Source organism: Phoca vitulina, unplaced genomic scaffold (assembly GCF_004348235.1).
Source record: "Phoca vitulina isolate PV1807 unplaced genomic scaffold, GSC_HSeal_1.0 scaffold74, whole genome shotgun sequence".
Taxonomy (NCBI): Eukaryota; Metazoa; Chordata; class Mammalia; order Carnivora; family Phocidae; genus Phoca; species Phoca vitulina.
The window spans coordinates 3,367,330-3,381,977 of record NW_022589777.1 but is presented as its reverse complement, the minus strand read 5'-3'; the positions used below and the strand labels follow the sequence as shown (position 1 = coordinate 3,381,977).

The 14,648-nt window shown below is 39.6% G+C and overlaps 1 protein-coding gene across 28 annotated transcripts in view; it reads left to right on the top strand.

Moving 5' to 3' along the window:
• Positions 1-14,648, top strand: part of DLG2 (discs large MAGUK scaffold protein 2) — a 1,693,368-nt gene that overhangs the window by 1,624,920 nt on the left and 53,800 nt on the right. For all 28 annotated transcript variants that reach the window (XM_032393577.1, XM_032393580.1, XM_032393581.1 and 25 more), the window contains one exon: positions 7,193-7,268. In XM_032393577.1, coding sequence (XP_032249468.1) covers positions 7,193-7,268 — 76 coding nt within the window. The remainder of the gene's footprint in view (positions 1-7,192; positions 7,269-14,648) is intronic.

Here is a 14,648-nt window from a genome sequence, read left to right as displayed (position 1 = left end):
TTCTTTAACATATACTGTATTATTTGTTTCAGAGGTACAGGTCTGTGATTCAACAGTCTTACACAACTCACAGCGCTCACCATAGCACATACCCTCCCCAATGTCTATCACCCAGCCACCCCATCCCTCCCACCCCCCACCACTCCAGCAACCCTCAGTTTGTTTCCTGAGATTAAGAATTCCTCATATCAGTGAGATCATATGATACATGTCTTTCTCTGATTGACTTATTTCGCTCTGCATAATACCCTCCAGTTCCATCCACATCGTTGCAAATAGCAAGATTTCAGTCCTTTTGATGGCTGCATAATATTCCATTGTATATATATACCACATCTTCTTTATCCATTCATCTGTCGATGGACATCTTGGCTCTTTCCATAGTTTGGCTATCATGGACATTGCTGCTATAAACATCGGGGTGCACATATCCCTTCGGATCACTACATTGGTATCTTTGGGGTAAATACCCAGTAGTGCAATTGCTGGGTCGTAGGGTAGCTCTATTTTCAACTTCTTGAGGAACCTCCATACTGTTTTCCAGAGTGGCTGCACCAGCTTGCATTCCCACCAACAGTGTAGGAGGGTTCCCCTTTCTCCGCATCCCCGCCAACATCTGTCATTTCCTGACTTGTTAATTTTAGCCTTTCTGACTGATGTGAGGTGGTATCTCATTGAGGTTTTGATTTGGATTTCCCTGATGCCGAGCGATGTTGAGCACTTTTTCATGTGTCTGTGAACTGTTGGGACTTCGTCAAGATAAAAAGCTTTTGCACAGCAAAAGAAACAGTCAACAAAACCAAAAGACAACCGACAGAATGGGAGAAGGTATTTGCAAATGACATATCAGATAAAGGGCTAATATCTAAAATCTATAAAGAACTTATTAAACTCAACACCCAAAGAACAAATGATCCAATCAATAAATGGGCAGAAGACATGAACAGACATTTTTCTAAAGAAGACATCCAAATGGCCTACAATGAACTCATTTGAACCACATTATAACCCTTTAAGAGATGTTATATTATTATGCCCATTTTACAAATCAGGAGGTTGAGGCATAGAGGGGTTAATTAAATTGCCTGAAATTGCCCAACTAGTAAGTGGCAGAACCAGGATTTGAATCCAGGCTACAGAATTGATACTCTTTTTTTTTTGTTTTTCTTGTTTTTAATTAAGGGGGGAGAAAGGGAGGGGGGAGGGACAGCAGGAGAGGGAGAGAAAGAATCTTAAGCAGGCTCCACACCCAGAATGGAGCCTGACATGGGGCTCCATCTCATGACCCTGAGATAATGACCTGAGCCAAAATCAAGAGTTGGATGTTTAGGGATGCCTGGGTGGCTCAGTCAGTTAAGCGTCTGCCTTTGGCTCAGGTCATGATCCCAGGGTCCTGGAATAGAGTCCCACATCAGGCTTCCTGCTCAGTGGGGAGCCTGCTTCTCCCTCTGCCTGCCTCTACTCCCCCTGCTCATTCTCTCTCTCTCTCTCTCTCTCATTCTGACAAATAAATAAATAAAATCTTAAAAAAAAAAAAAAAAGGAACTGGATGCTTAACCAACTGAGCCACCCAGACACCCCAACGGAATTGATACTCTCAACTTATATTCAATCCTTCCTGCCCAAGTTACAAAAATAAGACTTGACAAAATTTAAATGAGCAAGCATTGTTTTGGCAGTGTCTGTGTGCCAAGCACTGTCATTGGGTCACTGGGGCCCAACTGGAATCACATGCTTATGGGACTAAACATGTGACTAAGGCACAGCCACACTGTGATTAGGTTAATGGGGGCTCTTTGTAAATAAAGGTACTATCCTAGTCAGCTTGGGCTGTCATCACAAAATACCGTAGACTGGGTGTTTTAACAACAGACATCCATCTCTCAGAGTTCTGAAGGGCTAGAGAGTCCAAATTCAAGGCACTGGTCATTTGGGTTCCCAGTAAGGGCCCTCTTCCTGGTTCATGGAGAGCTTTCTTGCTGTACCCTCACATGGCTGAAAGAGAGATCATTTCTCATGCCTCTTCTTATAAGGACACTAATCCCATTCATGAGGGCCAACACATTCAGTCCATAGCAGGGGTCAAGGGAGGTGAAAGGACAGCAGATAGAGGGATGAATTCCATCTGATGATAGCACCAACCACGTATGGTGCCAAGTGCTTTCAAATACACAATTTCATTTCATCTTCACAAAAGCCTCAAAGGGAAACTGACAGTCCAAGAAGTCAAGTAACTTGCCTGAGGATGCACAACCAACCACTGGCTGACCCCAAGTCTCTCTGATGGCAAGACCACATGGCTTTCCACTATACCAAGAGTATACTAGAATTGTCAATTAGGAGTTCTTAATATGTAGCAGACACTGGGCTAAACAATTTTGTATTACCTTATTTAACATTCATTGTAATTTTCTGAAGCCTATGTCAGTACTCTAAGTTTACCAACATAAATCCTGAGATCCTAAAAGGTTGAATGAACTGCCCTAAGTCACAGAGCCAACAAGTGGCAGATGCAGGATTCAAACAAGTCTGGATTTGCAAAACCTGGCCTCTTAGCATAGAATCACTGTTTCCTGAGACTACGTAGTTTTTGTGAGTGGCCAGGATATGATTTGTTCCACAGTCTTTTAATCTGAGTCTTTATTCATTGCCCCATAGTGATGGTCACCTGGGCTCTCAGATGACAGGTTTGTAGCTAGCACTGCATTAAGGTTTACTCACCTAACCTTCACAGAGAGCTTGTGGCCAGTCACATGGATGGCATTTCCATCCTCGTAGAGCATGGGCACAGGAATACCCAGCACCAAATGATGCTCCCACCATCCAGTGCTCCAAGCCTGACCTCATTATGTGTTTGGCCAGGACCTGAAAATGCCAGATGGGGAATGCGTGAGAGGGCAGAGGAAAACAGTTGGGCTCATTGAAGCATGACCATTTGGTACTCCCTGGAGATGCTAGCTGTCAGAAGTGATTGCTCAGATTTTGCCATCCAGTTTACATTTTCAGTATTTTGGTCAGTGACCAAACTAGGGTGGAGAGGATTATTTCTGCTTAAACAATCTAATTAATTGCTTGCCTCTTGAGTGTGAGAGAAGTAAGGCAGTACTTCTCATTTCGATTCAGTCTTTCTATACAGGTGGCCCACGATTTCCTTAGGTAAAGCTTCAATATCATCTATTTCTGCCAAAGGAGTCTTACTTAGTAACATAATTAGAGAAGGTGATGCTAAACTTGATGTAAATTCTTACCAAGTGAAAAAGTAATGAATTGGTAAGTAATTTTTTATTAAAAACACTGTTTGAGGGTAAGTCACTTAACTCTTGAGCCTCAATTTTCACATCCAGGCCCACAACGCTCCTTGAGGGTTTATTCATGCATTCGTTCATTCATTTGTTCATTTATTCAACAAAGATTCATTAAGCACCTACTATATGCCCAGCTCCATCTTAAGTCCTGGATCGTTGTGCAGTTATGGATAATATAGGCAGAGTGCTTAGTACAACATCAAATACCTTGTACACATTCAAATAATGGGTGTTTTCCTTTCTTCATATTTGAGCTTTTAGTGCTTGAAAGAACACACCATTATTTAGAGCCCTATTTCCCAGCCCTACCTCTCATTTGAGCAATAAATCATCCACCTGCATCCCAAGAAGCAAGAGAGGAAGGGGCTGAGGTAGGTAGGAGAAAACATAAGCCATAGCCACCTACCACTGAGAGAGGGGAATCAACGTGGGCCTCTGTGGTGGGAAAGCAAAACTATGATGGGGCTACAGTGAATACAAAAAGACTGCCAAGAAGAGAAATTAATTCAATATTTATGATATAATTCAATATTTATAGTGCTGCATATAGTCATTTAACTAACCTAAATTTCAGTATTAAAATTTATTCTAAATTTTAAAGCCCAGGGGTGCCTGGCTGGCTCAGTCTGTTAAGCGTCTGACTCTTGATTTCAGCTTAGGTCATGATGTCAGGGTCATGAGATGAAGTCCTGCATTGGGCTCCACACCGGATGTGGAATCTGCTTAGGATTCTCTCTCTCTTCCTCTCCCTCTGCCCCTCTCCCCTCTCTGCAGTTCTCACACTCTTAAAAAAATTTTTTTAAAGCCCAGCCTGTTTTGGTATGGTGTTATGTAAGTGATTATATACTTGCATTTGGTTATGGTTTATTTAATTCAGGACATTTGGGATATGGGGATGCAATGGAGAAGGTTGGTTATCATTTGTGAAAAACTTAATGCAGATTTCTGAAGAACTGTATTGGCCCTAAAACTGTGTATGACTCATCCAAAATCTCATTTGTGTTGAGAATTCCCATTGCAGAAGAGAGACGAGGAAGATCCTGAATGCTATTTCCCAAGCTGAGTAGATGTGAACAGACACTCAAGTTAGCTTTTAGCAGATAGTGTTCAGGCCCTGTTTCTACCACTTTTTAAACTTGGCAAGCTTCATGTCTCAGCTTTCCCAGCCATAAAATGGGGTCAATAATACCTACATCATTTGGTTATTGTGAGAACCAAATAAGAGGCTATAAATGTAAAGGAATTTTTCAATAATAATTTTATGTTAAAACTTCAGCCAACACTTATATTATCATCATTATCATTAATGAAACATCCAACCCCAAGAGAAAGCAAAACTTTCCGACTTCCTTCATGAGTGAGCCAAAACCATGCCACCTACAGTAACATTTTAAAAATTGTGTTTTTTCTATTGCCTATTTGAAGATTAATAAACCATAGCAAATAATAGGCGCGCGTGTGTGTGTGTGTGTGTGTGTGTCTATCTGACTTAACATTCTTTGAAACCCTCTTAAGATTTAAGCAATGAATCACTAAAGATAGCCTAATAGGGACATTTCTTAAGAAATCTGAAAAGGGTGAGCTTGGGAACCAGGGGGTAAAAATTAGAATGCTCTGTCCAAACAGTTAGAATCCTGACTTCAGCCTGTGAGTTCTGTGGGTGCATAGAATTTTTTGCATAGCCTGATCAAATAACCATGGATCCTCTGCCTGTCATTTTGGCATCATCTAATGTACTAGTGTTTCCCATAATTATCCTGGTTAATGCAAAGAAGCCAGGATAAAGTCAGGGCCAGAACAGTTTTAGAAGGATCCGAAGAGATGAATATGAATTAACATTTGCACTTGGATTAAAACCGAGAAAAGCTGAAGTTGCTCAGAACAGGCATTTTCTGAGTGAGCATCTTTCCACTTGGCAGCTTACCTTTTCTGAAGTCTTCCTTGTGCTCTTCCTAACTGTTGTATGTAGAAACTCTCAGTGGAACATATTGCTTTAATATCTGAGGTTAGATATGAAAATTTTTGTTCAGCTGTTTCCACTCAAATATTCTCCTCTCACACTGAAATATATTCTGAAACTGTTTCTGTAACTATAGAAACCCCGATCTGCACTGTGTTTCAACTGGGAACACAAAAGAGCTCTCAGTTAAAAAGCAATATGTTGTTAATTATTGATCTATGAATAGCTTAGATTTTATAAACCATTAATTTCTGTAGATTCGGGGTTTTTCTTCTCTCTCTCTTTTCTTTCCCCATTTTTGAAATTAGAGTTGGCCATATTTAAACAGTCAAGTCAAAACAACTCATGGAAGATTATTTGAGTTCACAGTGGTTTATTGAGGACTTGCTGCAGGATGCTGCAGAGTGACATGTGGGTTTGCCCTCAAGGAACATACAGCTTTGTATGTGCTCTGGGAAAACAAACAGAAGGAAATGAGATAATACCAGCATGAAGATACAAATAAGTACTGTAGCGTCTTAAAGGAAGGAGTGATCATGTCTAACTGGAGAGGCTAAAACAAACAAACAAAAAAACAAGGAGATACTTAGCTTCTCTTTACCTCTTTTTTAACCGCATCCTTCGAAGAGGCACAAGTCTTACCAATTTTACTTTACTACTGTTTCTCAAACCCTTTCCTTCCTTCCACCTCATTATCATTTCTTGCCTGGATTGTGGCAATGACTTCTTAACAGGCCTCCTGCTTCCCACTGTGCCTTCTCTCCTCCAGCCTATCCTCCTCTGCCACGGTCATTTATTCTACGCTCATCTGTTTGAGCGCTTCTCTGCTTTATATCCTCTCGTAACTCATGAGGATTCCCCAAGGAAAAAGCCTAAGTCCTTAGTGTGGATGGATATCTTTTATAGGAGGCCCCACCACCTCACTGTCTCACATCCCCTCCTGTATATTCCCTATACCAGAATCTTCCCACAATCTTTAGCTTGCTTATATCCTTGGGTCATGGTATGTGTCATTGCTCCTGTCTGGGAAATTCTCCCTGGACTTTTCCTGGTGACAAGCTCTTTCTTATCTTTCAAGTTTCACATAAATTGATACCTCCTCCAAGAAGCTCACCCCAATGCTTTCTATCCCTCCTTCTCACCCTTCAGTGAGATAGATGCCTCCTCTATCCCTCCTTCTCCCCCCTCCCCCTGCCCCGTTGCTGTCAACAGTCTTACCGTGCAGCATTATCAGTCTCTTTATGTCTTTGTTCCTACCAGGAGCACATTCCTGGATGTTTATTGCAGTCATGCTTTTTAATTTTTTTCTTCGTTCCCCAGCTCCTTGCTTGATACATGGTAGGCACTCGATGAGTGTTTGATGAATGAATGAAGTGTCAGGTACAATGATGAAACCTGCAGAGATGACAGGAGAACAGCACTGGGGAAAAGGAAAAAATTCAAGATTACCTATAACATATTTGGTTTTGAGGTGAAGGTAAATACCCTTGTGTTTCTAAAGGGAAGGGAAGAAAAAGGAAACCAAAAGAAAAGAGTAGGAGAGATGAGGTGTGCAGAGGGGAGCAGAGGAGAAGAAAGAAGTTTATTTAGTCTTCACTTTAGGTGTTCATCTCTGTGGATTGTGATTTCTTTTAATAGATTTTTGATTGATTTATTCGGGCATTTAAGTAACAAATAGTTTTTCTCCCTCTTTGTTTCTTCCAATCACTGTGACTCTCAGTACACATCACACAGAAGTTTCAAGGGATGTGTTAGCCTCTTAGAGACAATATACCAAGACTTTTTTTTACCAAACAAAGGAATGGGAATTCTTTAGAACACATTGTATTTGAGCTGTAGGATATGAAGAGGTATTCTTTATTTAGTAAGAAACTTACTCATAAATGCCTTGCCATGCGATCAGCTCTTTATTTTCAATTTTCTTTAGGGTGGAAAGAAAGGAGCGTGCCCGGTTGAAGACAGTGAAGTTTAATGCGAAACCTGGAGTGATTGATTCAAAAGGGGTAGGTACAAAATAATCGAAATATTAAGTTCTCTCAGCTGCCATGGGTTTAACTATAATTAACATTTAGGCTTTCAGTAGCAAAGAAATTATGGAGCTACCAGACAGTAGAGTACTATTATAAGTGTACTGCTGAAAGTAATAATGTATTCTCTGATGAAGTAGATGTGTGATAAATATATTAAATACTGGGGCTAAAGCTGACAGTGGTCCATGGAAATGATGTGTTGATGAAGGTGATGTAGTGATTACACTGAAGAAGAAAAAGATAGTTTAGTGTTTTCATTTCTTTAATTTTTTCTTTTAAATTAAATGTTCAAAAGGATGGATTTCATAAAAGATACCTACCTGCTCTTCACAAATATGTGTAGTCTATTACATATTATAAAGCTAAGACAGTGGTCATGGAAATATATATATATGGATCATCTAAGTGAATACATGGATTGTTGTGACAGACATAGAAGAGAATTAATAAGTGAAATTGAATCACCAAAATTAAAGTATTATGTGCACATGTATCTATTTTAATAACAGCTTTAACAAGATAAAATTCACATACCATACAATTCACTAATTTAAAGTATACCATCCAGAGGTTTTTAGTATATTTAGTTAGACAGCCATCCCTACAATCAGTTTGAGAACATTTGATCACCCCATAAAGAAACCCTGTAGCTGTCACTTCCCATTGCCCCCTGACCTCACCCCCACCCTCCACCCTACCCAGCCCTAAGCAACTACTAATCTATTTTGCCTATAGATTTGCCTATTCTGGATATTTTATATAAATGGAATTATATACTATGTGGTCTTTTGTGTCTGCTCCTTTCACTTCACATAATGTTCTCATGCACAGATATTGTGGCATGTATAAGTACTTTATTTCTTTTCCTTGCCAAATAATATACCATTGTAAGGATACATCTCATTTAATTTATCCATTCATCAGTTGATGGACATCTGGGTTCTTTCCACTCTTTGGCTATTATGGATAATGCTGCAGTGAACATTTGTGTATACATTTTTGTGTGGACAAGTGTTCTTACTTCCACTGGGTGTATACCTAGGAGTAGAATTTCTGGGTCTTATGATAACTCTATGTTTAATGTTTTGAGGAACTTCCAGACTGTTTTTCCAAGGTGGTTGTACTTGTTTATATTCCCACCATCAGTGTATGAGGGCTCCAGTGTCTCCACATTCTCACCAACACTTGTTATATGTCTTTCTGCTTTTTTGGTCTGAAGTGGTATCTCATTGTATTTGCAATTTGCATTCCCCTAATGACTATTGGTGTTGAGCATTTTTTCATGTGTTACTTGGCCATTTCTATACCCTCTTTGGAGAAATATCTATTCAGATCATTTGCTCATTTTTAAATTGGGCTTTTTTGTTGTTGTTGAGTTGTAGAAATTCTTTGTATATTCTGGAAATCAATTTCATCAAATGTATGCTTTCCAATTATTTCCTCTCATTCTGTAGGTTGTCTTTTTACTCTCTTGCTAGTGTCCCTTTGTGCACAAAAGTTTTTAATTTTGATAAAGTCCAATTTACCTATTTTTTCTTTTGTTACTTGTGTTTTTGGTGTCATATAAAAGACACCATTACCTAATCCAAGGTCATGAAGATTTACATCCATATATTCTTCTAAGAATTTTATAGTTTTAGCTCTTACATTTAGGTGTTTGATCCATTTTGAGTTAGTTTTTTGTATATGATATGAGGTAGGATTCCAATTTCTTCTTTTTTTTACATGTGAATTATCTTTTCAGTTTCATTTTTGTTTTGTTCATTTCAAGTATATAGAAATGTAATTAGCTTACATATCAATCATATCCTCCTACCTTGCTGAACCTATTTATTAGTTCTGATAAATTTTTTTGGTAGATTCCTTAGCACTTTCTACATATAAGGTCATCATGTGTGAAAAGAGAGTTTTACTTCTTTCTTTTCAATCTGGATGACTTTTATTTCTTTGTCATGCCTGATTGCCCTGGCTAGAACCTCCTGATCAATATTGGATAGAAGTGGCAAGGGCAGCCATCCTTGCCTTGTTGCTGACCTTAAGGGGAAAGCATTCACTCTTTCGCCATTAAGTATGATGTCAGCTGTGGCTTGTGCAGCTTTTAAAATCTATTTTTAAGTGATAAAACAAGTCTCTCATTGCTATACTGTAAAATACTGCCCCCTACCTACCCTTATTTCTTCCTATGCTCTTTTTCTTCATTTCCTTTCCTTTATCTTTCTGTCCTAACAATTCTGGCTTGTGAGCATCACACAGAACCTCAGGTTATGGTCAATAGATGTCACCATGAAAAACAAAAAGAAGAAAGGCTATCATTTCTCAGGACTTTTGAGCCCAAATCACAACACTGCCCCTTCATATTTTGAAGTAGAAGTGTCACAGGGCGGCCCAATCATTGACATAACATTTACTTTACCCTAAAACATTCGGGTGAAACATGAATTTATTTAAACATAAGGTGTCCCTCTTAAAAAAAAAAAAAAAGTGAGGGTATGTGTCATCATGCATGGAGTCCTTTCAAATAAATACTATTTATAAACAAGAGAGCAGGATTTTTCACTCCTTCTTAGTGAGAATTTAAGGATAGAGCTCCTCTTTGTTCCATATATATAGTTGAATATATATCAGAGAATTTTTGTTGAATACCTACTATGTGCCAGACACAGGGCTAGAACTTGTGAAAGATGCAAAGTGTAACAAAGGCCCTTCTCTTCAAGAGCTTATAACATCTATGAGAGCTCAGATGTCTTTTTGATAAGGCTAAGACATGTGTATTAGGCTTTTTAATCATATTGTCAAATACTATTAGGTAATGCCAAAAAACAGAATATAAATTCTAGGACTTAAATGACTACTGAAGGGGGACCAGTGACCATGTGGAAAGGGAAACCCTGGACCAACAGTCATGAGGGTCAAGAAACTTGGGTTCTAGTTTGAGTTCATTATTAAGTCACCACTGCTCTTTGGGCCTCATTGGCAAAATAATAGCTTTGAACTACATCCAGGATGTCAGGCAAGTTTCACTTCCTATATGGTGGATTGATCGTGATTATGGATTGATAGTTTCTTGTGGATTGATAATTTCTACCTGGAATATTTTGTTGAAAATTATTCTGAGACCATGTATGACCTCAGCAGGAGAAAAAAAAAAACTGGCATGATTGACTATTCATCCCTAGCACAACATTGAGAATTGTTCTCTGTTTGAAGTCCGTAGGTTCAATGATTTTTAAGATGCCTTCCAGCAGTAATTCTCCATGAGCCTGTGAGTTAAGAAATAATAAATCAAAGTTTTCCAAATCCCCATGAGAACAGTACATCAATGAGAAGACTCTTGCCCAAGGTAGAAAGTAAAAGACGATTAAGAGAAAGTGTGCTGAAGAAAGAGAGAGACCCACTATGGGGAGAGCTGAGAAGTTGGGTCAGGAAAAACCACTCACCTTGAGCCAAGGACACAGACTATAGAACTTAGTTATTGTCACAAAAGCCTCAGTCTGGGACCTAGGGATAAACTCAACATAAACTGAGGAAGAAGGGGCATCTGGATGGCTCCGTCAGTTAAGTGTCTGCCTTCTACTCAGGGTCCTGGGATCGAGCCCCGCATCGGGCTTCCTGCTCAGCAGGGAGCCTGCTTCTCCCTCTCCCTCTGCCACTCTCCCTGCTTGTGCTCTCTCTCTCTCTCTCAATAAATAAATAAAATCTTTAAAAAAAAAACTGAAGAAGAAAACTACTTGGAATGAGAAAGAGAAGGGGATATTTGAAAGGACCCTATCATTAGCTGGCATTTACACATTGTGAAACATGAGTTCAAAGGGAAGCCATGGTTGCTGCCCTGGAGAAGCTTAAAGTCAGTTCATATGGATAAAGCAGGTTGTGGCAATGGCCTTAATAGAAATATGTATAAGAGCTATGAGAATTCAAATTAATGGGTATAGGAATGGCCAGAGAGCACTTCATAGAAGAACTTAGACTTTGATTGACTTATCAGTGCTTGAGTTATTTTTCCAGAACTATCCATTGATTTAAAAATACTGAATGCTGTGAAACAGCAGGTATTGTGCTAGGTGATTTGTAGGACAACAAAGTAAAAAGTACAGCCTGTTTAATTAAAAAGGCAAGGTCTCTCATTTCAAGGAGCTCACAAAGAGAAATATAAGAAAGCTGGCAATACAGTATCGCTGATGATTCTCAGAAATTTAGGGAATTAACAGTCTTTATTTGAAGTATCTGGAGACTGTGCCTCAAGAAGATGAGCTAGTTTACCTAAAATCACACAGCTAACAGGTACAAGTGTCAGGTTTGCATTCAGAACATTTTGATAGCAGAATGTCCATTTCTTCACACTATATTTTTTTGGAAGTCAGAAGGACAATTACTAATCATGCCTTGGGTAAGAGAGAAAGCTTCCAAAAGAAGGTGGTACTCGAACAAGATCTTCAAGTCTGAGTAGGAGTGTGCCACACATAGAATACAGCATGAACATGAAGGTGGAAACTGTAGGCATGTTAGAGTGAGGCCAAGCAGATCAGGGACACCAGATGGATGGTGTGGTTGGTGTAGTGGTAGATGTGGCAAATGGGGCTGACCAGGAAGGTCTGGAAGGTCAGGCAGCTTGTATGGAAAGCCTGATTTGAGCGGGAAGCTCACTAAATTTTGAGAACATCCAGGAAGAAATCGGAGGCTCTCCATTGAAAGTGCTCATTTGCTACAAATGAAGTGCCCAGGCTTTCAGTCCACTCCATGTGCCTGCACAAAGTTTGTGTCTACACATGCAAAGACAAGTGGACAATTGTGTCAGTAACCCACATCATTCCAGCCTACCCAGACCCCTAAGCTCAAAGTGGCCATCTGTTTGGATGGGTCTCCTTGAGAACTATCTCAGTTTCCCAGATCCCAATGCAGGCAGGCTTCCCTGAGAATGTCAGTTAAATTCCTAATGAGTCTCTACTCAAACTAGCCTCTGGTAAAAACTTAATCACTCCCTTACTTTCTTTCATTGGTCTTTTAACTTTTTTCGTCAATTTCATAATCAGCCACTCTGTTACTTATTAAGACATTTAGGAAATAATATGATCTTCACAATCAAGCTGTTCTCCATTGAAAAATCAATGATTATTTAGTGATTTATGCTAAATTTTGTTTCATTTTATTTAAAAATTTCTATAATTTAAGGAAGGGAATTATATATTTGAAAGAGTATCAATAGCCTTACTAAATGCCAGCCATGTGCAATGTGTGTCTCCTTTGCGCTGCAAATCCTTTCCAAAGTAAAGGACGTTGTAAGTAAATAAGTAGTGCTATTTAGTCACAGGCTGGTACAAAACAGAGATGATAGATGTTATTCCAATAGTAAAAATGTCCATTGCAAAAACTCAGCTCATGTAATCTTTTAATCACCCCAACAAAATATGAAGGGAAATCATTTGTTCCCTTTTTACAGATTTAAAGAAACTAAGGTTGGGACGCCTGGGTGGTTCAGTCGGTTAAGCCTCTGACTTGGTTTCAGCTCAAGTCATGATCTCGGGGTTGTGAGATCAAGATCAAGCCCTGTATTGGGCTCCATGCTCAGCACAGACTCTGCCTGAGATTCTTTCTGCCCACCCCCCGCCTCTCCTTCCCCCTCTGCAACTCTCCCCTGCTCACATGCACTCGCTCTCGTCTCTCTCTCTCTCAAATAAATAAATAAATAAATAAATAAATAAATAAATAAAATCTTTAAAAAAAAAAAAGGAAGGAAGAAACTAAGGCAAAGAAATCTGAACCCATGTCTGACTGATTCCAAAGCCCATAATCTGTTTACTATAGCATGCCCTCTTCCTAGTAAAACCATGTCACTTGGTGCATTTTAAGAAAAATGAAGAAGTATACTGAATTGGGTTTATTTAGCTTTGTCAAAAACTGACTTGGACATAAGCTTAAATCCTGAAATGCAGAAGCTGCTTTCCCAGATGATGTACATGTTTCTGGATGGGAACTTCTCCGAAGTGAGCTTGGGGCTGCACACTTCCTCTAATTGTGGCCTGCCAGAGGGACAAGTCTTGGCAAATGTGTTCATTCAGTCATTCAATAAACCTTTATTAGACGCCAGTACAAGCAGCTTGCCAGGCAATGTGGACCAAGCCGAATAAGACATGGTCACTGCCCTGAAGAAGCAGGGATACTGGGGGAGAGAAGGAGTCCCCACAGGGAGCAAGTGATTAATACTAAACAAGAGGGACAAGAAACTTGCTCTGAAGTTCAGAGGAGGAGATTCTGGCTTGGAAGATGGGAGATTTTGAATTTTGGGGGTAGAGGGGGTGGGGAGACCTTAGAGGATTAGTAAAATTTGCAAAGGGGCAGACAGGGGGGTAGGAATAGGATACAGGATACTTAGGAGGGAAAACATTGTTTACTTTCATTGTAAGCAGCAATTTATGAAGAGGAATAAAAGGACTCAGAAGTGGAAAGTTATACTCAAATCAGTTCTGGTGCCTTAAATTTTCTAGGAGACTTGGACTTTATCCTGTAGACAGAGAATTTTAATGGTTGAACCCAACCTAGTGATTTCCCCTGGGCTTGTACCCTGAATGTACTTGTGTTGCTGCCCAAATGTCATTCCCTGGCAAAGGTCCATACTTACTCATCTTTGTGCTGCTAGCACCTAGCATAGTGTCCACCAGAAACATTCTGTCTGCTCAGTCCTCCCTTCTTGGAGGAAAGGAAAATGAATGATCAGAAGTAGATTTCCAAGAAATCAATCTGGGTAACTGTGGGAAGGAATGATTGGAGGGGAGAAAGACTGACAGTGGGAGATGTTTGAGAAAGCTACTCCAGTATTCTGGGTGTGAGATTTTGAAAATCTGAACTTAAAACAATGGCAAAAGAAAAGAAAAAGAGGAAACAATTGCTAAAGAGATCAGAGAGGACTGTCATCCTTGGACATCTGACCTAGTGGTTCCTAATATTATTCTGTTTCCTTTTCCAAAGCCTCGAGCTCCCTTTAAGAGGGGATATTGACTGTGAGAGAGGGCATGGGACAGAGATGGAGCTATGGTGATAGGATCATGGCAGCCTCCCTGAATCAAATGGAGCTAGCACTGAGAAAGCTCAGTTCTACTTCATACATTCTTGGAAGTTTCCATATGACCATTGATTCCTACTATGTCATTTACAGATAAAGACACTGAGAATCATTTTTCCGGGAGACACAGAGAGTTGGTAGCAGAGCCTACCACTGTATCGTTTATCAAAAAAGTGACTTGGCAGTGTTTTGTTAGCAAGTAGGAATTATGTTTGCTTCACCGGGATGAGTTATGAGGATTGCTTTTGTAACAACTTCAAAGTGACATTTGAGTTTCAAGGGAAGGGTCATTACCA